The 25,773-nt window shown below is 40.0% G+C and overlaps 1 protein-coding gene across 1 annotated transcript in view; it reads left to right on the plus strand.

Moving 5' to 3' along the window:
* Positions 1–639: 639 nt before the first annotated feature.
* Positions 640–25,773, plus strand: part of LOC137616071 (potassium voltage-gated channel subfamily KQT member 1-like) — a 565,238-nt gene continuing 540,104 nt past the window's right edge. Inside the window, 1 exon segment of the mRNA XM_068345745.1 lies at positions 640–1,035. Within this exon segment, the coding sequence (XP_068201846.1) occupies positions 684–1,035 (352 nt within the window). The 5' untranslated portion in view covers positions 640–683.

Consider the following 25,773-nt stretch of genomic DNA (forward strand, 5'->3'; position numbering starts at 1 on the left):
TTCACGTAGTACCGAAAATCAAATACTCTCTATCTACAATTTTATAAAACACCAAGCATTGTTAATAGCCCATCTATTGTGAAATTAAAATTTCTAAAAATACTAAATAGCCAAACAGGTCACATTTGAATGACCATGTAAAAAATAATGAAATATATATTAACCAAAATAATAAATTATTAAATGAAATGCAAATGTGTGTTTTTCTTTATATCACCGGAATAAGAATAATTTCGTAAATTGCAAAAAGCGTGCGTGTTAAATATATCTTCAAACTAAGCAAATTCCTAAAAATGGAATATAAGTACAATTTACCAGAGGAGCCACTGATGAATTATTTTAATTCAGATACGCGTGACAACAACAGAAAAATCTAGATTAAGACAGTAATGAACATTAAAGAAAATACAAACAGAAAAAAAACCCTAAAGTTCTGGAAATATTAACTCAAATAGCAGTTATCATTAGGAATAATACGATGTGCATATGTTGCTAATGTTCTATATCAACTATTAATGTTTTGTTTTCTCTCTTTCACAGGGGAAGTCCCAGGAGCTACCATGAACGATAACCGTTCTGGAAACCTTGCCTTAGGCAATGACTCCCCTGGGGAGGTCACAGAAACGGCCATGGACAACTCGGTGTTCGAGGAAGAGGGCGACACTGGTGCAGAGGGATATGACATGGGGGGAGGAGAGAGTGGTCGCACCCGTAAGCAAGGTGCCAGTGACCTGGACGATGAAGGAGAGGGATCTGGGAAATCAGGGACGACCTACATTTTCCCGGCAAAAAACCCCCATGAGCTCCCTCCCCGTCGTTACCGGAATCCTCCCTTAAAAGATGCAGGTTCCTTAGCTATCACCGTTTCCTCCGGGTCACAAGAATCAAACGCGCCACCTCCATATTCTACTCTAAATACCTTGAGAGGATCTGGCGTCATATTAAGCGTCGATGAGCCAAAACCAAGCTCTCCTGGAGTAACGTTTTCCGATACTCCTTCTATCCATCCAGAAAGCACTAGAAATGGCAGACCAGGTAAGATTATGTTTTTATTTTTTCAATATAATTCTCAGGTAGTGCTCCTATTTCATACTCATCAACAACAGCTTTCTCTAATATTCTACTGCTTTCAATAAACTGCTTCTCCACAAAAATATGAAAAAAAAAAAATTCTTTACTTCACTAAGGCAATAGTGACTTACATTTCTCATAATACTGTTAAATTTCTAGGATCACTATAAACATATCTTATTATACTGTTTTGTTTTTGCATTCTTATAACATCATTTTCGTAATGAGAGCAATACATTCAAAGAAAATTATAATTCTTTCCTTAAAAAAACAATAAAAACTAGTTAGCGACAGTCCTGAAACCTATCCACTTTCATTTTCTTTCCTGTCTTTGGTTTTGTAGCCGCACTGTACATTCATTATAATGAAATCAAGTTTTATCATGATTCTTGCTATCATTTACTTTGTTAATTTCTATCATATTTTGCTTCATTTATCAATAAATTAGATAAGCTGCTTATTAGATAAGTTATTTTGGGTTTTTTTTCTTACATTGGAGAAGAACTTGCATGCATTCTTGTTTTATTATTTTTTTTCTATATATCTCGCATAATGAAATTCGTAGTTCCAGTTGCTAAATTATTTACCAATCACTCCTCTTTGTCCCCTATCTGTTTCCTTGTTAATAAAGTAGACTTTTGACTTACACGGCAATATACTTTGAATCTGCACCGCCTTATTCTAAAGCTCCATACTTCATGAATTTTTGCAGTATCTTTACTAACTTCTGTACCACCAAAAGTATATTGTTCCCATACTAAAAAACCTTCAGTTACTTATGTGGATTATCTTTCGGCGAAGCTGGAAGATAACCTTTAGACTGAAAGTGCGAGGTGGCAACCCTGCCTAACCACTTGAGCGGATAGGCTGGGAGTGGCTGGGGGATATGCAGCTCCATCTATTTATACTCTTATAGCTGTGAGGTATGTCACTTTGTCTCAGTAGAAAGCGGACGTCTCCTCTCTATCCTCCCAAGGCTATCATTGGATATTGTAATCCTTCTTTCTCTTTTCAGGTGTACTTGTTTCTTCTGATCGTTTTCATGTGAACCTGTCCGGGGCGCGAGGGTGCTGCATACAGTACCTTTATGTCATCACTAGATACCGACCTGCACTCTCTGTGTCCTTTGTGTAGAGGGCATTGTTGCAAGTATGGTTCGCCCTGTGTAGAGTGTAGGGAGTGGTCGGCCTCCCAATGGAAATAACTTGGACAGTGCAGGAAGAGGAAAGCTAAGTGTGATCTTTCTCCCTCAGAGGCGATGAAAGCACGTTCTTCTTCCTTTCGCACCCCTAAACCTCTCTTTAAAGCTCCTTCTCGTTTGCGCTCTTACAAGGGCCGATCAAGCAGGAGCGTAGTCCACTTAACTCCTTGGTAACCCTGGAGTACTGGGGGAGAGGTAGAAACAACAACCCCTCCAGCTGCCGGTGAGCTCTTTCCCTTACAAATGCGTTGTAGGTTTCAGCACCCTTTACGAAGGAGGAGCTTGTTCAACTCCTTAAGTGTGGTGCGAAAAAAGACCCTGCTCTAGAGCCCTCAACAACCTATGCTTTGAAGGTCTGCGAAGTTCATCTGTTGCCCTTTCCTGGACCTTCCAAGTGTGGACGAGGCGATCGCTCACGTTCACCCCTCCAACGGCCTCCTGCTGACGACGATCCTACTCGCCATCCTTTGACATCGTCGTCCATTAACCTTCAGCCTTCTATTTCTCCCCACAGGTATACTTCAGCTGTAGGTGATGATCTTCAAGAGACCAGTGTTCCTTCCACCAGCTGCGTGTGGGGACGAGTTGCTCCATCTTCTCGTCCGTCGGGACACTCTTCTCCTGATAGTTGTTCATGACAATCTGAAGATTATCAGGATCATATGTCATCACAATTCAACCGCTCTTCGTCCAAAAGACGTTTTTGCTCTAGAGTTTCATGCTCACGAGACTGACAGTCTCAACGCTCTCCTCAGAGGCATCCCCCTTCTCGAGGTAACGTCTTACGATCGTGTTCTTCACAATCAAAAGCAACTGAGTCTAGACCTAGGTCCAAACGCTCACGTTCTAGATCGCGTTGATCTATATCATGAGGACAACGCTCTCGTTCGAGAGGACGAAGCTCCTGTTCATGAGGGAAACGTTCCTGCCTGCGAGGGCACCGTTCGCGAAGACGATGTTCACAATCCCGAGGCCGATGCTCATAGTCGCGATCTAGGCACTCATGACGTTCAGGTCGTTCTTGATCGAGAGCTAAACGCTCCTGATCATGAATAGTACGTTCACGATCACGAATCTTGCTTCATTGATTAAGGTCTAGATGTTCCTTGTCTAGAGGAAGAGGTAAGCATACGCCCAGTCCATCAACGTGTCCCCCATCAACCCGTCCTTCTCCTAAACGACCCTGAGCCGAACGTGATTCTGAGATAGATAATTTTACAGACAGGCATCCAGCTAATCCACCTCAAGTGCCCTTTACTGCCTGGGGTGCTATAGCGGCAACATTCCCCTATGCAACACTCAACAATGCGTCCTTCCGTGATGCATTCGCCAACTATTAGAGTTGCCCTTACTCAGACGCCCTTATTGCTGACTACGTCTGGCGTAGGTGGTCCTCTGAAGCGACATGAATGCCCCAAGCTTCCTCCATCAGGAGCACTATTGTTGCATGAAACTCCCGATTTTGCTCGTGAGTCTCGTGAATTTGCGCGCAGAGCCGCGATTTTCACGAGCGATCCACGAGTTGGGGTTTCGGAACTGCAAGTGTGGTACGAATACCTTTGCCTCTGTCTCCGGCTTCTACCATCTCTAGCGGCAGGCTTATACCCTTTCCAGACGGATTTAAGCAGCCTCCTAATAGGTATGCTAACGTCCTCTTTGTTTGATGAAAGAGCATCTCCTGTTGCTGTAAAGACTCTCTCCTACACTTGCGCAGGCTCCCTCTAGGGTTTTTCCTAGGAAATATTCTCTGCCCTTTGGCTTTTTTAGGGAAACTCAGGACTCTTCAAAGGGTGCTGAGCTACCTGCATAGGGGTCAGCACCTTCTTGACTACCCTGTAAAAGTTCTTGAGTGAAGCTCAACCACTGGCACAACCCCCGACTGTTCTAGTCAGGCCTACTCCTCGAGTTCCCTTGGAGTCTGATTCTAACTTGTCTCACAGCATTTTTGACTATAGAAGGGGAATTCTGTTTGAAAAGGCATGGCGATCATCCCCAACTCGATCTTGTGCCGAGGTGCCTCCACCTTCTGATCCCTATTTTGTTAATCTTCCCTTTACTCTGGTGAAGGCAAGGGAGACCATGACTAAGAGACTATAGACGAGGATGAGAGGCTTAACTCCAACGAGCGCCCATCTCATCCATCTTAGAAGTAGGAATATTGGCTCTCCCAGGGAGCTCTCTATCCACCTCTTCAGCCATCAAGAAATTAAGTTAGTTCCTCCGGACCAGTGTCCTATTTCCTTACCTCCACCAGAAGAAGACCTTACGGCACCTGCTGCTGAGGCTTTGGTTGTCAGTGTCCCTAAAACCTCACAAGTTCATCCTTACAACATCTTGGAGGAACACTTCCCTGTGTGAAGGGAATTCAAAGACGACAAAGCCAAACCTAAGAATGCCAAGGCGAGGGAAGTCCGTTTAGCAGAGGTACACAAGAGGTCCTCTGTAGTAGGTCCTTCAATCGATCCAGTTAATGACCCTGACCTACCCCAAGCTCTGGATGTGAGCCTTGAGGTAAATGAGACATCAGCCACAGATGACAATAATCCTCCGAGAGCAGCTAGTCCGAACATTCAAGCAGAACAAGAATGACGAGAGTTGGAACATACCTTTTGGCAGGTTCTCTCTTGCATGAGGGCCATCAATGGACTGTCGACTCCTGGTACCACTACCCAAGAAGGGGAGGATATGATACTCGACGAGATCTTCGAGACCAAGAAGCACCCTAGGACAAGTGCAGCCTTGTCCTGGTCTAAAGGCCTGACAGCTGCCAAAAGGAAGGCTATCGTCCAGATAGCCAAAACTTCCAGTTCCTTGAGGGCAGGTTCCTCCTCTCGGTGTTTACACCTTCCTTTAGTTCTACAAAGGAAGTATTTTGAGATCGAGGAGGAACCGCATTCCACCATGTCCCTAGACCCTTCGCTGGAATCTCTGACGACGAGTCTTCCGACTCAAACCCTCTCCTCTCTGAGGGCCTTCCTCTCGGCAGTTGAGCTCCTCAACATAGAGAGAGGGCCAAAGTACGCTATGTAGGCTGCTTCATGGCCAGATGTATGGTTGAGTCCTTGGGCTAAATGGTGCACTTGCACGATCTTTCTAAACAGTCTACCAAGAAGATTTTGGAGTCTTCCCTTTTCTTGGATACCCAAACTCTTGAGTTTCTGTCGCACCACAATGTCAACTTGTGGGTGAATGCTGTACTAAAGAGAAGGGATACTGTCATTAGGAAATTCTACAAGCAGGAGCCAAAGGTGGATATCTCACAATTGAGGATTTCCACCCTTGAAGGTTTATCTCTCTCCATTCCTGCGGAGATCGAGACGGTCGCTGAGCGATGGAGGAAATCGTTGAACGATTCTCTCCTCCATAGGGCCATAACATCAAGGCCCTATGGCAGACCCTCCTAGTCTTCATGTAATCAACAGGCTGCTTCTAAGCCCTCAACTTCTTGGTCTTCAGGACCTACTAAGGTGTCCAGACGTCCCTTTCAGTCCAAAGGCCAGAAAGGCGACAAGTCCTTCAGAGGAAAGAGGAAGCGAAAGGGATTGGTCGAAGTGACACTCCGCTAGGAATGGCAATCCTTATCACCTACCACCTGTGGAAGGATGCCTACAGTGGCTATGGCAGAGGTGGCAGCATTACGCGGCAGATCTCTGAATGATAAAAGTGGTTGCCATAGAGTATCGCGTCCGGTTCATTCAATCTCTCCCTCTTCTAACTCAAGAACCAGTACACTTAAGGTCCTTTGGGAAGGGATCCAGAAAGGTGCTGGCCCTCCAGGTCGAAGTCCAGATCATGCTGCAGAAGGGCGCTCCACAAGAGGCTGCGTATGGGTCTCCGGGTCTTACAGTCGAATTTTTCTAGGGAAAAGTGCGACTGAAGGCTGAAGACCAGCTGCCAATCTCTCTCCCCTAAAGAAGTTTGTTTAACAGACTGAGTTCAGGATGGGGATGGCAGACATGGTCATCCAGGCGGTTCAACCAAGGGACATCAAGTTCACTCTAGATCTCAAGAACGTATACTGCCAGATCCCAATCCAACTGTCTTCAAAGAAGTATCTCAGATTCATATATGAGGACAGAGTATAATAGTTAAAGGCTCTCTGCTTCGGTCTCACAACAGCACCTCAGGTCTTCACCAGAGTGATCGCCCTAGTGTCATCTTTTGGCTCACACAAACGGCATTCGTCTCCTCCGATATCCAGACAATTGACTGGTTCTGGCAGACATGCTTTTCGAGTTTTGTCAGTATCTGGGAGTCTTGATAAATCTCGAAAAGTCATCACTACATCCTTCTCAGAGACTGGTATACTGTACCTTGGTATGATAATAGACTCCGTCCAACAGAAAGTCTTCCCAGGAGACAAAAGAGTACACAGGCTGAGAGTAGTGGCATCACCCTTCCTCAGATAGGAAAATCTACCAGCCCTTCATTGGTTGAGTCAGTTAGGTCACCTAACCTCTCTCCTCCATCTAGTTCCAAATGGCCACCTCAGGATAAGATCCCTGCAATTGCAGCTGAAGTCTGTGTGGAACCAACACTCAGATCCACCAGATATTCAAGTTCCAATTACTCAGGAACAAATGACAGACCTACTTTGGTGGGTGGCAGACGAAATTCTTCGCAGAGGTAGAGATATTCTCGTCCTCCTCTGGACTTGATGCTCTTTACAGATGCATCAAAAGAAAGATGGCGGCCCCACTTACTGCATCACACAATATACAGCCTCTAGTCAAAGTCAGAAAGGTACCAGCACAAATCTCCTAGAGATAATAGTAGCATACCTTAATCTTTTTTCATTTCCAACTGTTATTGGCAGCCATTCGGTGGTGTTGATGAGTGGCAATACCACAGTACTGGCTTACATAAACAAACAAGGTGGTACCTTGTGGCAGCCTCTATGCCATCTTACAGTAGAAATTCTCTGATGGTCAGAAGAACATTCAGTGATTGTATCAGCTCGCTTCATTCCAGGCAAGAGGAATGTGCTCGCGAACAATTTGAGCAGGGCGACTCAGCTATTAGGCTCCGAATGGTCTTTGAATCCTCTGATAGCAAATAAAGTCCTGACTTTGTGGGGTTCCCTACCTGTAGACCTGTTTACAACATCTCTGAATAGCAAGTTTCGGCTGTACTGTTCTCCAGTCCCGGACCCTCAGGTTCTATGGCAGGATGCATTTCGACAACGATGTGTCCGCCTTTCCTCTGTTCTGTCTTATGAGAAGATTGCTCATCAAGACCAGAGCATCCAAAAACCTAATGTAGCTCTAATATGGCATCATGCAGAGTAGTTCCCAGACCTCCTGCAATTACTAGTAGATCTACTGAGTGAACTCCCTCCACGACCAGATCTACTCAAACAACCACATGCAAACATCTCACAGAGAACCATGCGGTTGCTTCAATTTCAGGCCTGGAGAATATCCAGCGTCTCCTCTCTCAGAAGGACTTTTCACAAAATGTTGCACAGAGAATACCCAAATATCTGCGTAAGTCTTCAGCATCTGTGCACCAGGCAAAATGGACAGTCTTCTATGGTTATTGTCGTGGAAGGAATATCTCTCCTCTCGATGCTTCTATCCCCGTAATAATGGAGTTCCTTGTATACCTTCAGGAGGAAAAGCTCCTTTCAGTCTCAGTAGTGAAAGTCTATCATTCAGCCTTGAGCCCCAACTGGAAGGAGTGATTATTTCTTCTTTATTGGAGCTTTTTCTACTCATACGGAGTTATGAGATCACTTGACCTCTGTCAGAGAAGGCCTCCTCCCTGGAACGTGGTTCGCTTTTTAAGGTCCTTAAAAGGGCTTCCCAATGAACCATTGCACCACGCAACTGACTGAAATAACACTTTGAAGACGGTGTTCCTGTTTGCTTTAGTCTCAGCAAAGACAGTCAGTCAACTTCATGGCCTCTCATATGACATCACCCATTCAAGAGGATGGGGGAGGTGACACTTAGCTTTGTACCTGAGTTTTTTGCCAAGCCTCAAAATCTGGGGTTACTGGGCGCTAGATTCGACCCTTTCAAATTATGAGTATACGTTCTGTAACCAATGACCCAGATCTATTGTTACTGTGCCCAGTGAGAAATTTCGGATATTATCTTAAACGCCACGACTAATATCATTTTTTGTTAGCTCTGGTAGGGTTAAGAGGAAGATCACTTAAAATACAATTTCATCCTGGATATGCCTGGTCCCTGATCCTACTCCAGCTCAACAACCTAGACACCATGATGTCAGGGGCATCAGTACGTCTCTGGCATTCAAACGCACCTTTTTCGCGTTGCAGGTATTTCAGGCGAACGTGTGGAAACATTTAAATACCTTTACAGCCCACTATTTATAAGACGTAACTCACAAGAGATTCGATATGTTTACTATCGGTCCTCTGGTGGCTGCTCAGCAAGTGGTATAAGAATACCTTAGGCTACTTGTTGGACAAGTAGTAGTTGGTTGCGGGCATTGTTTACCATTGGTATGAATGAGAGCAAGTGTGGCTTTCCTTTCGTCATCTTCCCTCACTTGGGGTACGGCACCATGGGTCCCTCTACATGCTGGCTTCAACCTCTGCAGGTAATTATCGATTCCCTTGTGTAGCCTAGTATAGCCATAAATCTATATACTATCCACATACCTGTTGCTTTATAATTCCTATATAAACTTGGAATGTGTTCATACAAAACGTACATAGATCTTAGGACTAGGACTTCCTTAGGGCGCTATCATGCTCACTTTGTATGTTTATTGAGGTGTAAAAGTTTTCTCTAGACCACAATCATATAATGTACTAGGTAAAACCGTGTCAATATCCATCCCAGAATTAGGACTTGTAACATCTTAAGAGTGAGTCATTCACAAAAATAGCATAAGGTTTGGTAAATGGCCCGCCAGAACCTGTGCCAAGAAGTCCCGCAACCAACCAATCAAAATTGACATAGCTCACAGCTATGAGAGTATATATAGAGGCAGCTGGGTAACCCCCAGCTCAAGTGGTCAGGCAGGGTTGCCACATCGCACTTTTAGTGTAATGGGTACCTTCCAGCTTCGCCGGAAGATAATCCACATAAATAACTACAGGTTTGTATTTGTATGGGAATAATAAAAATTATCTAAAAATTTGTCATTTTACACCTATCACTGTTAGGAATTCTATTGGAATTGATGTGTGCATACGTGTGTATATAAATATATATATATATATATATATATATATATATATATATATATATATATATATATATATATATATATATATATATATATATATATATATATGTATATATATAAATATTTATCTATATATATATATATATATATATATATATATATATATATATATATATATATATAGAGTATATATATATATATATATATATATATATATATATATATATATATATATATATATATATATGTATATATATATATATATATATATATATATATATATATATGTATGTATATATATATATATATATATATATATATATATATATATATATATATATATTCTCTCTCTCTCTCTCTCTCTCTCTCTCTCTCTCTCTCTCTCTCTATATATATATATATATATATATATACATATATATATATATATATATATATATATATATATATATATATATATACATATACATATACATGTATATACAGTATATATATATATATATATATATATATATATATATATATATATATACATATATATATATATATATATATATATATATATATATATATATATATGTATATATATATATATATATATATATGCATATATATATATATATATATATATAAAAATATATATATAAATATATTTATATATATATATATATATATATATATATATATATATATATATCTATATATGTATATATATATATATATATATATATATATATATATATATATATATATATATATACATATATATATATATATATATATATATATATATATATATATATATATATATATTTACATATATATATATATATATATATATATATATATATATATATATATATATATATATATATATATATATATATATATATATATATATATATATATATATATATATATATATATATATATATATATATATATATATATATATAGATGTATATATATATTGTTACGCCCGGGATTGTGAGTCTGGCTTTGGTTTAAAATCAGGCATGAACAAAAATAATGGTAAGATCGCTAGTCGGCAATAAGATAAGGAATACTGGCAATAAATTATATTTACAATAGTATTTAATAAAAAGTTAATAAAAAGGGGAGTTCAACAGATAACTATATTCTAATTAAGCCCCGAAGTGCTTCACGGGAAGTTAGATTGTCACAACATGCTCATGTGGAGTTGGGTGCACTGTGGACGATGGTTCAGCAGAGCAATCTTATTCCCTGGAAAGGATAAATTAAAATATCAACTTATCACTTACTTCTACAGGCTGGGAACCCAATGAAGTCGTGTGGTTAAAACTTTTAAACAAAAAAATAAAAGTGCAAAACTTAGGAATTCAAACACTATCACATGGGAATTAACACTATCACAGGGTGAATTATTTAAGGTTAGGAGCAAACAGCACATGTGGCTGTGATATACAGGTTAGGATAATAAAGATTCAGTGGGTAGGATCTTTCTTTAAGGATAAAGGGAAAAGATGGGATGTGATAAGGGAAAGAGGTGTAAGGCTGGGTAAGGATGATGAGGATCTCAAGGTACAGACACCTTACCTTGATAAAAAGGACTCTGTTTCCTCCCTTGTGGAGAACGTGTCACAGATCCTGCTCCGATGGTGGTTGGAGCGCAAAGAAGGATGCCCATGTGTTCCTAGGTCGATTTAACCATGGATCCTCCTAATGGAGGGGGGGGGGATTGTTATTGGCCTGACCGCTGTCCCAATGGTCATCGGCCTTGGTTTCGTCTCCCAAAAACCCTTCCCAACTCATCTCCCTCCTGATTTCTCCTGGGATCCCGTTATGGCGGCGTTGAGCGGCCACATGTGCTTTGAAGATGTTTGAAATGAGACCTCAGAGGAGTAAAGTGGTATAGGATGGTTGGACAGGTGGTGAGGCTTTGGGTTGGGTCCCAACGCTTGTGGTATGTCAACCAGTCCTTGCTGGCGGGGCCGTTTGTTTGAAAAAAAAAAAGTGCAATGATCATCATGAATAACAGGCCCCCATTATAGCAAAGATTTTGTCCTAAAACAGGATAAGAACTCTGTAAGCAAGGTCTGAAGCCACTAGCCTTAACGACTCCTCCCTCAGAGAGTCTCACTACGATAATGAATTAATTTCTAAGCTGCAACTAGGGTCATAATTTTACTTTACTTTGATTTTATATTAACTTTAACTGCCACATAGAAGTAAGCATGCTGGTTGTGAGGCAACAACTAAAAAATAAAAAATGCAATAATACTTAAAGTTAAGTGACCTAGTGCAGTGGGACACATGAAAATTAAAGCAAATTGACAGATTATAATATGCAAATGACAAAATAAATCAAAAGAAATAAATTAAATGTAACTAATGAGGCCAAGATGGCTCCTCAAGTTTATCTACCTGGGGAGACACCAAGGCCAATTAACATTTTTTTCATACAACCTAGATTAACCTACTGACGATGGCTATGTTATGGACATAGCACTGTGCATTGGACATTAATTCCGGGAGAACACATCTGCTACTCTCTCATCTGAGGTCTTTAGACGCTTGACCTTCCAGTTGTAGTTCTGGAGGTCTATGCCCCACCTCATGAGCCCTTTATTCTTATTACGTAGCTCAGTCAAGTAGGTTAGAGTGTTATGGTCCATTAGGAAGGTCAGGGGAAACTCGTGGTTAGCATGATAGGCACTGGCACACCTAGTTATCACAGCTTCGAGGCAGCGCGTGAAACGATCGATCATTGTTAATCGAAAGCGATTTCCGCACTTACTCCGGGTCAGGGAACCTACACACTCCACCAACAAAGGGAAAAGAATACCTGCTGATGGAGCGAGTTGGGGAGGATCCCTCGGCACTACCTGGTTTGGGTTACTAGCAACTTAGCACGGATAGCAGGAAGTTATGGAAACCTTAACACTATTCTGCAAGCCCGGCCAGAAGAAATGAGGCTGGAACAGTTGGGTTGTGCGCTTTACCCCAGAGTGCCCTCCCAGTCCTTCATGGGCCATTCGTAGCGCCAACATGTGGGAATTACAGGGGACAACTACATGCTGGTGCTGGGCCTCAGCAGGATCGTAAGGGCCTCAGGTGATTCTGAGGAGCACCCCATCCTAATCATATCTACTTCAGCCAAATAGGCAGCTTTCCTGCAGCTTTTAAGTGTCTTGTCCAACAGCTGAAATTTGATGGGCTCTGTCTGGCTCCTTAGGGTCTCCGGAATGATGGGTGTTTCCTCTTTTGCCTCCTCTGAGACCTCTGACCTGGTGGTTGAGGCAGCCCTATCACCAGTGTGGTCACTAGTACAGCTTTATCCGAATGGACTTCTAGAGTACGAGGCTCAGACTCATTGCTGGAAGGGGGAGACTCCTGGCCCTCCTCTGAAACCTCTGGCATGGTGCTGGAAATAGCCCTATTCCCTGTGGTGGAAAACAGCACACCTTCACCAGAATTAACTACTGGCGTATGAGGCTCAGGCTCACTGCTGGAGAAGGAAGACTCTTGGGTCTCCTCGCATAGCCAAGCTACCTCACCAAGGTCAATGATACCTAGCCAGTCGTCTTCCCCTGTAGATCGCGTCCTCACAGTTTTGGGCTCCGGCATGTCAGCCTTCATACAGCTGAAGGGCACTCCCTGTACGCCGTTCATGGGCTCTTGACCCAAGAACAAGTCGTAGCCCTCATATCCGAGATCACTGGCTGCCCCTCGTCCACACTTCTTACTACGCTGGGTTGTGGTTACCTTGAACTCCACTGTAGGGAGTTATTTGGTGACTCCTTCAATGCATTGGACCTCCTTGCAGTTGTCCTGCTGGACTTTGGCCGCATTGGGTTGAGGTAGTAAGTTATTGAGCTGGGCTAATCAAATGCCCATTACCCGCTTCTTTAATTCATCTGCTCTCCCTCTTTCTTACCGCATCTTTTTTTGTTCTGTTCTTCTCCGGGCATTGGCTTCATTCCTGAGTACCCGCACAAACCTTCGCAAGGACTTTGCCTCCTAGCCTTGTCGTTCTGCCAAATCCACAAACGCTCTGATCTGAGCAGCAGTCATTTTGCTAATTTCTTGTGGAGACTGCGACAAGATCAAGGTATGACATTGACCGTGCAAGAAATTACACGGATGGGAAGACGCTCTAGCCTATACAAAAGTCTCACGGAAGAAAAGATAAAGATGGAGCTGGGCAAAATGTACACTGGCTGTAAGAAATATCTCTCAGGAGAGCCCTATGGCTGAATAGCAAACCTCGCAAATTATTAAACAACAGCCTTACTTAAAAAACAGGGAGTACGCCAATGGGTGGGCACGTAGGCTGTCTGGTTGCAATGCACCCAAAACAATTAACAATATATAAAAAAATGGAATCACAACTATGTGTGACCCTCTATGCTAAACAACAAAAAATAGAATCACAACTATGGGTGACCCTCCATGCTACAAATAAAGATACTGGAATCACAACTATGGGTGACCCTCTATGCTAAACATAAACAAAAATGGAATCAACTATGGATGACCGTCTATGCTAGACATGGAAAAATAGAATCATAACAATGGGTGATCCTCTATGCTAGTCATAAAAAAAAGGGAATCACAACCATGAGTGACCCTCTATGCTAGTCATAAAAACATTGGACTCACAAAGATGGGTGACCCTCTATGCTAGTCATAAGAAAATGGAATCACAACGATTGGTGACCCTCTATGCTAGTCATACAAAAATGGAATCACAACAATGGCTGACCCTATATGCTAGTCATAAAAAAATGGAATCACAACTATGGGTGACCTTCTATGCTAGTCATAAGAAAAAAAGGAATCACAACTATAGGTGATCCTCTATGCTAGTCATAAAGAAATGGAATCACTACGACCAGGGATCCTCTATGCTGGAAAAAAAAAATAGAATCACACGTATGAAGGACCGACCTTTGCTAGACTTAAAAGGAATGAAATCACACCTACGAGGGATCCTCTATGCTAGACGTAAAAAAATGGAATCACACCTATGATGGATCCTCTATGCTAGATGTAAAACAAAATGGAATCACACCTATGAGGGATCCTTTATGCTAGACATAAAAAAATGGATTTGTAAAAATGTGTGGGTACGTTCTTGCAACTCTGTGACTTAAAAGCAAAGTTTGTATTTATACTTAAAGTATAATAAATTAGATAAAACAAACAATGTCACTGAGTTTGCTTAATGCTTCTTTAAGAAAATCAGCCCCTTTACATATTTTCCTTTTACAAAAAAAAAAAAAATTAGTTAAAGAAATTACCCTTCCCAAATATTTTATCTACATGATTGTATACTCAGACTGAAAAAATATTAAATTGAATGTGATATCGCAAGTCATTTATCTTTGGGTTAACAATTTTAACACAATCATACAAGAATTATCCCTTTTAAATGATGTACATAAAAAATAATATCCCATTAAATATTACTAAAACTAAATTAAATACCACTAACTATTAAAGAAAATTGGAATAACAAGGAATGCAACGTGTTCTTGCCATTGCCCTACGCAGAAATTAGGTCTCACTGGAAATCAACACATGCTTAGACTATTATGCTTTCCTAAAATTTCTAAAGTTTCACTTTTTGTTCTTTTACACAAAATAAAACACTCACTTAAGGCACAATATGTTTAATGAATATTCATCACTGTGACAACCACCACTCAAAATGAACAAGAGGCAAATTCGTTACAGACGGTTGGCTATTGTACCAACCGTGTGTCACACAATTGTACATAATTCCTTTTGTATATGTTATGCTTGTATCTGCGCTCTTCCCTCGCACTAAAAAGAACCTGAATGATCATGTCTCCGGTTTTGCTCTGTGACATTGTCTGTCTCTCCAACATGTTATGTCCTGTTGCCTTGAGGTTTTGTATATAAAGGAGAGTGTTCCTTAATAAACAACTCAGTTGATTGCATCCTGCCTTTGAGTTCACAACCCTCTCACGGCACCGTCACATTGGTGACCCCGGAGTGACTCGCTCCTCCCGCCTCCCCCACCCTCCACCTCTCACCGTTACTATGACGCTGTCAACGCATACCTTCTGCAGCAGTACTCGCCGTCGCCAGCCGCCCGTATAGCAACGCCTTTTCAGCTCTCTCAACAACCGTTGGGAGACCAAAGGGCTTCGCTCACCCTCGGGAAAATGACCAGTATCACTCGCCTGCAACCTGCCGCAGACAGCTCTCCTCGTGAGGTGAACCTGCTTCGTGCCCTTATGGACAGCCACTTCATGACCTTCAAAACCTCCATCAACGCCTCCACTCGTGACGAAGAGAACACCTATTCAACTTCAACCGAAGCTGACTTGAATGCTGTAGGACATACACGCCTATGAATGCCGTAGGACATACACGCCTATGAACGCCGTAGGCCTATGAATGCCGTAGGACACGCCTATGAATGCCGTAGGACACACACGCATATGAATGCCGTAGGACACACTCGCCTATGAATGCCGTAGGACACGCCTATGAATGCCGTAGGACACACACGCCTATGAATGCCGTAGGACACACTCGCCTACCCCGTGACGAGCCGGAGCGGCAACACAGCCACCCATCATCCACCACTCGCTCGCACCCCAACCACCGACTTCCACAGTCACTCACTGCTGCTAATCGGCGCAGTTTTTACTACTACCTCTCCAGATTCAGGGCACCTATTTAACATGTTCAGTATGTCATTTTTAGAGGAGGAGCCATGTACCAACTGTGTGTCACACAATTGTACATAATTCCTTTTGTATATGTTATGCTTGTATCTGCGCTCTTCCCTCGCACTAAAAAGAACCTGAATGATCATGTCTCAGGTTTTGCTCTGTGACATTGTCTGTCTCTCCAACATGTTATGTCCTGTTGCCTTGAGGTTTTGTATATAAAGGAGAGTGTTCCTTAATAAACAACTCAGTTGATTGCATCCTGCCTTTGAGTTCACAACTCTCTCTCGGCACCGTCACACTATCCTGCTGAACAACGGAACTGAAGCCTACCATGTGGTTTTTAAAAACAAAAGGGTTCATGGTGCAAACACACACACAAATAAACAAGATTTTAACAAGAGAAATAAAATGCTTTGGGTGTTTTCTTCCACAGTTCCAACTCCAGTGGTAAAAGAATTTACTTTAAATGAAATTGAGATTCGTCTCTTTGCTAAAGACAGAAAGGGGGGATTTTTTTATTTAATTAACAATAAATTGAAATTACTATCTTAGCGAATCCTGGCAAGGTCACCAGTTTGTTACGCCCGGCCTTGTGAGTCTGGCCTTGCTATAGTTCTCAGGGCATGAACAAGGTCGCCAGTCGGCAATAAGACAGGGAATACCGACAATAAGTTATATTTACATTAGAATTTCATAAAAAGTTAATAAAAACGGGAGCTTAACAGATAGCTATATTCTAATTAAGTCACAAAGTGCTTCACGAGGAGTTGGATTGTCACAACGTACTCACGTGGAGTTGGGTGGACCGTGGACGATGGTTCAATACAGCAATCTCATTCCCTGGAAAGGGAAATAAATTAAATTATTAACTGATAAACGTGAAAGCATATGCCAAAGAAGCAAAGGTAGTTATGGAGTCCTAAAGTAAATGATGATGATGGAAGTCTGGTTGAGATTTTCTTGAGATAGGGCTTGATTGTTGGAAATTCATAATATCCAGAGACGACCACTAATATATAAACTCGGAAAAAAATTAAATGGTGCGGTAAAATTTCTAAGATTAATGGTTAGTACAGAGTAGATGGAAGAGTAAGTTGATAGATATAATGGCGAGATGAGTAACCAGATATATACTTATTCATTTCTAGGTAGAAGAATATTCCAAGATAAATCTAATTTCAAATAAGCCCTACTGAATGAATGTAGACTCAAGTTATGAAAATAAGCGAGATTGTTAAGACTTAAGAAGAGGAAACATTTATGGACTTGAAGAAAACATTTGATTCCGTCGAAACATCAGCAGTAATGAAAACCCTTCAAAAAACTGGGAATAGAAGAATCTTATGTTAGAACGCTTGAAGATATCTATATAGGAAGTACAGTAATCCTAAAACTACATGAAGATAGTGAAAATGTTCTGATTGAAAGAGTTAAACAGGGATACCCTCATCTCTCTTGAATTATTCACAGCTTGCAAAGGAGGAGTTTTTAACTTTTTGCGATCCTTGAGGTGAATCGCCAGTGGTTGATACATGGAGGGATTAAGCTGGCCTCCTGGTCGGAGGCCTGGGGCCAACTCTGGTGGGAGTCCCTCTTTCCAACTCCCATTGCATACACCACAAACTATAGTCTAATTAATCTAATGGCCAAAATAGAGCAATACTAATTAGGTTGGTTTTATTTAGGAAATAACACAATGAGACTATTCTTCCGATTATGAATATGCTTAAATTCAAAATAAAATATAATGGGACTATTCTTTCGATTATCACTGTGCATAAATTCAAAATTAAATACAATGGGACTGTTCTTGTGATCATGAATATGCAAAAATTCAAAATGAAATATAATGGGACTATTCTTCGAATTATGAATATGCATAAATTCAAAATAAGATACAACGGGACTATTCTTCCAATTGTGAATATGCCTAAATTCAAAATAAAATGCAATGGGACTATTCATGCGATTATCAATATGCATAAATTCAAATTAAATACATTGGGGTTATTCTTCCGATCATCAATATGCGTAAATTATAAATAAAATACAACGGGACTAGTCTTCCGATTATGAATATGCATGAATTCAAAATAAAATACGATGGGGCAATTTTTTTGGATTATCAATATGCATAAGTTCGAAATATACATTGGAATATTTTTCCGATTATGAGTATGCATCAATTCAAAATAAAATACAATGGGATTATTCTTCCGATTATCACTCTACATAAATTCAAAATTAAATACAATGGGACTATTCTTTCGATTATTCGATATGCATAACTTCAAAACAAAATAGGCATAAGTTTTTCTTACTACAGTATATTTTTTTTTCTTTTACCCATACAATTACAGTTATTCATATGAATATAATAATGTAACTATCACATAACATAATAGCCCATTCTTTCATAGGGAGTTGCATGTAAAGTCAGGATTACTTTCTTGACACTTTTCTTGATTTTTTCATTGCAAATTTACTGATGATCTCGTTGGAGTCCAGTTCACAGAAGATGTCTGATTCGAGGCTCATCATAGTCAGATTTACCAGACGTTTCTGTGTCATAGATGTCCGTAACCTGTTTTCAATTAACTATAGCTTTGAGAAAGAGTGCTCCCCACTACAGTTTGTCACCATTAGGACAAGGTATATTTGTAGAGCTATCTCTATGTTTGGGAAAGTGTCCTGCACACCCTTGTACAATACATATTAGGAAATGTGACAAACTGGCACAGTTCCTCCTTAAATGTTATATTCAAGTTGCAAAGTTCATCTGAAGAAAGCCTTTGCAGATGTCTAAAAAAACTGAATTTACTTGATATCTCTTTGTATGCTTCCAGACGTTGACCAAGAGAAGATATAAACTGATCAATGATAGGCAAGAAAGTTTATGTTCTGTATTTTTCAGAAGGGCTGAGTTGCACTTCTTCTGCATGCCCATAATCCAGTGGGTTAAGACGCACATTGCGGCGCTTCTGCCTTATACGCTGATCCAGACTGAAACAGCTGTTAACCTTCTTTTTCATAAGTAAGGAAGGAGTCACGCTTTGATGTAATATATTCCTTCAAGCTATTCAGTGATGCCACAGCAGTATTTAGATCAAGTTTTGCGTGTTGTAGAGTTTTATTAGTTGCATCTGTTCTTTGCAGAATATCATTCCAGAAGGTGGTGTAAATTCCTGTTTCAAGCTCATTCATCTGTTTTAACAGTCCTTCTGCTTCACAGCGTACACACCTTTTTTCTTCAATGTCATCGACAGTATGTTTAAGTACCTCCTTAATCTGCTCATAATTATGCTTAAGAGCTCTAGTTGCATCAGCTTCGCAGGACCAGCGCGTTGTTGTGACACATTTGAGGGTCAATGAAGAATCAGTTTTTTTTTTAAAGCTTCATCCAGAAGTTGATACCGATGGGTTGAAATTGTTAAAAAGACAAACAGCTTTTAGAGGAAGTCAAAGAAATGTATAGCACTTGAACATCACTCTACAGCATTTTTACCAACCAGGTTAAGAGAATGTGCTGTACAAGAAATCCAGGATGCAAGATTGTTCTTCTCTCTCACTTTAGCTTGAAGACCATTGTACTTACCACTCATTGCTGACGCATTGTCATAGCTTTGTCCATGGGAGTTTCTAAGAGCCAGGTCGTGTGTGTTTAAAAATTCCATCAAAGCATTGAACACATCTTCAGCACCATGCCCCTTGTTTACCATAAAGGTTACAAAGCGCTCCACAAGGCTATCTTTCTCCATGTACCTCAATACAATGGTCAGTTGATCAACATGGGCTTCATCAGGTGTATAGTCCAAAGATTGAGTAATGTTTTGACTTTTTAACTCTGGAAATAATTTCTCTGAGGAGTAGCTCACCTATTATGCTGATAAACTCTTCCAATATTGTAGATGACAAATAGTTTGTGTGACCCTTTCCACGATTAGCTTCAGTTTTGATATGCTGAGCGAGAAAGTCATCATACTGGCCAATAAGTTCAAGAATACCTAGAAAGTTTCCATTGCTAGGTGAACCAACAAACTCCTTATCTCCTCGAAATGCTAAGCCCCGCTTAGCAATGAAGTGAATAACACTAATTACTCGTTTCAACACTGATCTCCAATACTGTTCAAGGTGTTCAACCTGTTGTGTCAGTTCTATATCCACAAGTCCAATTGCTTTTAGCCTACTATTGAAAGCAACTGTAGCCTTTATATGTCCTGCTGAATGCTCATGATTTCTTAGACGTTCGTGTGAATGTTTCCAATCACAGAATCCAGTGGATGAGAGCAGAGAAGACTCAGATTTTTTTTGTTTCTAAGGTCATCAGTCTGCACGTAAAACAGTAAACACATCCCTGTGAGGGAGAGAAGCATAGCCAGTTTCTTATTATGACTTCCCCATTATGATTTTGATGGCGGAAGAGCCCAAGTGTACACATTCTTGGATTACCATCCTTTCTAGTTTGCTACTTCGAATGTGTTGAGAACAATCTTTCATCACAGGGCTTAACAGTTAATACTCCCCTTTTCAGCCAGTATTTACGCATCTGCACCAAAATAATGGATGGCCAAAGTCCAATGTCATTGCCCCTTGGTGGGCCCTCAACTTCCGCTTCTGAAAGAGGTGTGTCACTATCAGCCTCCATTTCTTTATCTTCTCCATTACTATTTCTGCCTTTTCCTTGTCAGGATCAGTGGCTTGGTTAACCATTTCCGCAGCTTGATCAGGTTCTGTAAGCTCATTACTCTTTCCTGACATTTGTCTTGGTGGATGTTGAACAGTGAAGAACTGGTCCAATTTTTTAATCTTTCACATTTCTTCTTCTAATTTTGTTATTGCTTCCTTTGCTTTACGTCCTTTTGAAGCCCCAGACTCCCAATTTCTTTTGCGGTGCCTATATGTCTCCTTCTCGATTGTCCATGGCTCTATATGTTAGTAAATTGTAATCTGAAAAAAAAACACGAAATGACCATACTCACCAAAATATTGAAAATTTAACCAAATTAACAAAAAACTTTCGAAACTTCCAGTAATATATTGATTGCCTATTGCCTATGTCAGTAATAATAATAAAGGAAGAGAAAACTTTCATAATTTCTCAATATTTTAGTAAATATCCTAATTCGTTTGTGTCTCTCCCCTCATCTTTCCTTCATGCTCCTTGCCCCTTATGACTTCTTGGCTAGTAATAGGTTTGGAATGCCTGATTAAACTAAAATATGACTAAATAGTGAATGACTCTAAAAAATGTAAGAATAAAATATAAAATACGAAAAGGAACACACACTCTGTGAACACACACTCGCCTCCCACCTCAATAATTGGTGCATTAATACGCAAAAAAATGCACAGTCATGCAATCTAAAACACTGAATATACTCTAGTCTCCAAACCATGGATTTTCCCCTTGCTTTACATAAATATGAACCGAAACGAACGTTTCTGGGGATGGAAAACTATTTTACCAATAGGATTCATCACAATACAACATATTTCGGTACTCAGTACTTCACCAACGAACGCCTGGCTTATTCATGAACATATGATACTATTGATAAGAGGCCTAGAATTTCATTAAATACGTTAAACAACAACAAAACTCACTCCAAACCTCAGCCGTTATGGATCACAGTACGCTCAAAGTGCCACTAACATCCAGGGCTGCCAGATGGTCATTACAGTTTGTTGCATCTCTCTCTCTCTCTCTCTCTCTCTCTCTCTCTCTCTCTCTCTCTCTCTCTCTCTCTCTCTCTCTCTCAAGTCTGGAAATGTGGATAAACTTCTTGATGAATTCAAAGAAAATCTGGAAATTTCATTAAAAGGATCTGGTTATCTGGATAGAACACCAAATATCTGGAAAAATCCAAATTTTTCTGGCAATCTGGCAACACTGCACAGCTGGACCAATTTTCTCTTATTGTCGCAAGAGAGTTTAATGGACTAAATTGCATGGCAACAAAAGAAAGGAAAACCTTCAGGAACTTGACTGCATGGTACTGATACACGTTTAGTTATGACTACGATGCTAATTTTCTGAAATCAAAATGTATTGTTTAAATTGGTGGGAGGCCCCCTCTTGATGGGTCGCCCGGGGCCCTTAACCCCCCCCCCCCCCCCATCCCCCCCACCCACCCCCCAAATCCGACCCTGGGTCGATATAAGCTACAAGTTAATTTTTGGCGCTGGAGCAGGGAGAGTTTTATTTGTAGAGATATTTTTTCTAATCAAATGACATTGCGCATTAGTAAGGGTTACTGATATGAAACAGATATTACCTGGAAGTGGAAAAAGAATAATTAGGGTGATATTTAATGTCTTTTCAAACAATTGAAACATATACTAAAAAAATATCACAATAAACTCTACATTTATCGAACTATGTATAGATAATTAGATAAACTGTGATGTGATTATATGGTCAATGAAAAATCACTGTTTTCGCTCCAGTTTGAAAAGCAAAAGAAGTTTTGAAAATTTATATTGATATCGTTCAATCGATAGCTGTTTCTGATTTATCCGTTCTATGCCCTATATATTATGTAACTTGAATTATGTGGTACAGAATTATGTCCTGTTGACTTCTGCATTATTTTTTTCTGTACCTAATAACCATCTGTTAATTAAAAATACGACATAAGGCGTTTGAAAATGTCATAACATTTAGAAGACCAGAGGGCTGACAAAGATTTTGTAAATTATGACTCTTCATATTATCATGGTTATTTGATAAAATATAAGAATAAAAAAATTTCTAGTGCTTTATTTATGAAGATAATTTATATGTGAATAAAATATTTCATGTTATAGATTTAAATTTAAAATAACTTGAGTAATAAACCTATAAATCCGAAGATCTTATAATTTCCGCTATTTTCGTATATTTTATAGCCAACTTGGGCGACTCTGGATCCAGGTGTTTCCCATTGAAAGATACTATATAGTGTAATTTAATCACAACTTTCGTGCATTTCTAAAAATCCAACGAATTTGTGTGCATATTTAGTGTGATATTCATATGAATTTATAAATATTCATCAACTCGTTTCTTTTATCTGAAGAAAACCTAAGAAAGATTGCAACTTTTGGGAAAATTTATTGTTAGGCAACTCATTCACCCTCAATCAGAAAGGTAAACAACCTTGCCCGTGTAAAATCTACTACGAAGAGGTGAGCCCATCAGGGATAACCAAGGGTCTTTTTATTGATTAGGTTTCACTTCGACGTGCATACTTACGTCCAAGTAAATTTTTACTAGTAAATATGAGATTTCATGAAATTAGTCAAATCGATTTTTTTAAATGAGAAAATTAAAAACCAAATGTTTCATATTATAGAGAAGTAATATATACAGCATATAGTATCCATCGCACATACGTACATATTATCGATTATCTACCTGCAATACACACAAAAAACACTCTAAACACTGACAAAAATCAACTCTTTCTTTATAGTCCGTGGGCTGAGGGGGCTCACCTTGCACACACACACCCCCCCCCCTTAAAATTGACAAAAGTGAATTTAGGTTGTAGCATTTGATCCATATTTTCATTTTTTTAATGTTCCCATTGAAAAAATAGGGATTCACTACTACTCCTCGGCCACTTTACTTGATGACATCATCAAATTTTGCCGCTGCCAATTTTGGGGTGGGGGAAACTAAATTAGGCATAACTCCGGACTGAATGGTCAGAGAAAGATAAATGACATATCAAAATGTTTGCTTTGGGCCTCTCTAACAGATAACATAGACAATTTGCAATTATATTTAATAATTAGGTCACCAGAGGTCAAAAGGTCACCAAATTTGGGGTCAAGTGAAAATTTTAGGCACCTGCAGAAATGTAATCCCAGGACCAGCCAGACCAATATCTGATGACTTTTTCTGCCTTATTTCATCTCTAGAGACCTCAAGAAATAGAATGATACCCATTAAGTGTACTTATTGGCCAAATCATGGAAATGAGATGTTATGTAAAAAGGTCAATTTTCAAATTTGTCTTTTTTTTTTACTCAAAATCGTAAAAACTGATAAAGCTCATAACTCTTCTTATAGAGCGGCTACGGAAATTATTTTGGTGTGTTTTCCCAGGTATTGGGGATCAGAGAATCCAAAAAAAGCATTCTCAACAATGTCAACTAATTACATCATGCTGAAATCCAAGATGGCCGCCACTCTGGACGCCGTAATTTCGACTTGGCTATAACTCCTCCATGAATGCAGCAAGAGAGATAACATTCGTATCCTCACCCAGGTTTTTGAGATCACAGTATCCAATAAATGTGGTCTCAACAAGTTTGCCAGTAAATTTGGGGAAAGTCTCATAAATCAACAACAGAAATGCTTTATTTGAAGGTTACGACAATCATGAATGAAATACAATAAAACTGTACATGAATGTACAATATACTCATATGATGCAAGACCTCATTGGGAAAATTCACACTGTGTTGCTTTGGCCTACAGAAAAAAGTCAACCTATGCGAGGTATAAAGTTTGATAGTCTACTTGGGTACCTTTGGGTCCACTTTTAATTAAGGGAAAGGCAATTATTGGAAATAACTTGGTCCTTCGACCCTGAAATCTACTATCTTGTTACTTGAAACTTTCTTAGTCCAAGTCGGACCTACTGTCATCACTTTCATAGTCATCATCAAAATTGCCATCACTTTCATTGTTTTCATCAAGGCTTTCATCATCCGACGTCTCATCATCGTCCATCGTCTCAAGTATATCAGTCATACTTGTAGGAAGTGCAGTTCCCTTGAACCAACAGGGTTCTAGATTTCCATCCTTCATTATCAAACCATGATCCACAGCTGGATGAGGGACCTCAGGTTTGGGATAATGGGCACGTTTCAATATCACAACCTGATAGTTCACCTCCTGATATGCTCATTTAGACACTATTGGTGGCTGAAGATATGAAAGATCAACATTCTTCTTTGAATCCAGCGACTGCCCACTGCACTTTAACTCGAGCATTTGGTATCGAAGCTGGTCAACCTCCTTTGTCCTAGTTTTGGCAGAATACACGGTGCAGGTGAAATCCTCAGGAGCAAGAAATATTTCATCGGTTACATCCCATGACTCCCCTAGGCAACTGAGGACTTCTTGGTACTTTGGGCATTTCTGTAGAATTCGCAGCGGTTTTAACTTGACAATTCCTTTAAAGGCACTGGTCACATCGCATCTACTGAATGCATGCAGACCAAGGAAAGCAGACCAAGGAGAGCGGCACAGTAAGTTGGTGTGAACCCTTTCGATAGTTCTCTGACAATTATGAATCGCCTTCTATTCCCAGTGCCAGTATCAAAAAGGAATTGCACACCTAAGTTTGGAGCATAATACAGAAGTGTGAAGAATATGTCACTGTCTGAACTTGGAACCCGAACAAATTTATATCCTTCATCTTTGGCATAGGTTGAATAGAGAATGACACGTGAATCAGTCTCTTCCTGGGTTGAGTCAAGAGATTCAATTTGAAATGCAGTCATCTTCTCATTGTCTGCCTTGAGTTTGTACGCATTGCCCTTACAAACTAAGATAAGCTTCTTCTTCTCTACCTTCGGTATATTCTCTTCCATGCACCAAACCCTCGAGATAAATTCAATGAGCTGAGTTTTATCGTCGTCATTACTCAA

This window comes from Palaemon carinicauda, chromosome 22 (genome assembly GCF_036898095.1).
Source record: "Palaemon carinicauda isolate YSFRI2023 chromosome 22, ASM3689809v2, whole genome shotgun sequence".
NCBI classification, from domain to species: Eukaryota; Metazoa; Arthropoda; class Malacostraca; order Decapoda; family Palaemonidae; genus Palaemon; species Palaemon carinicauda.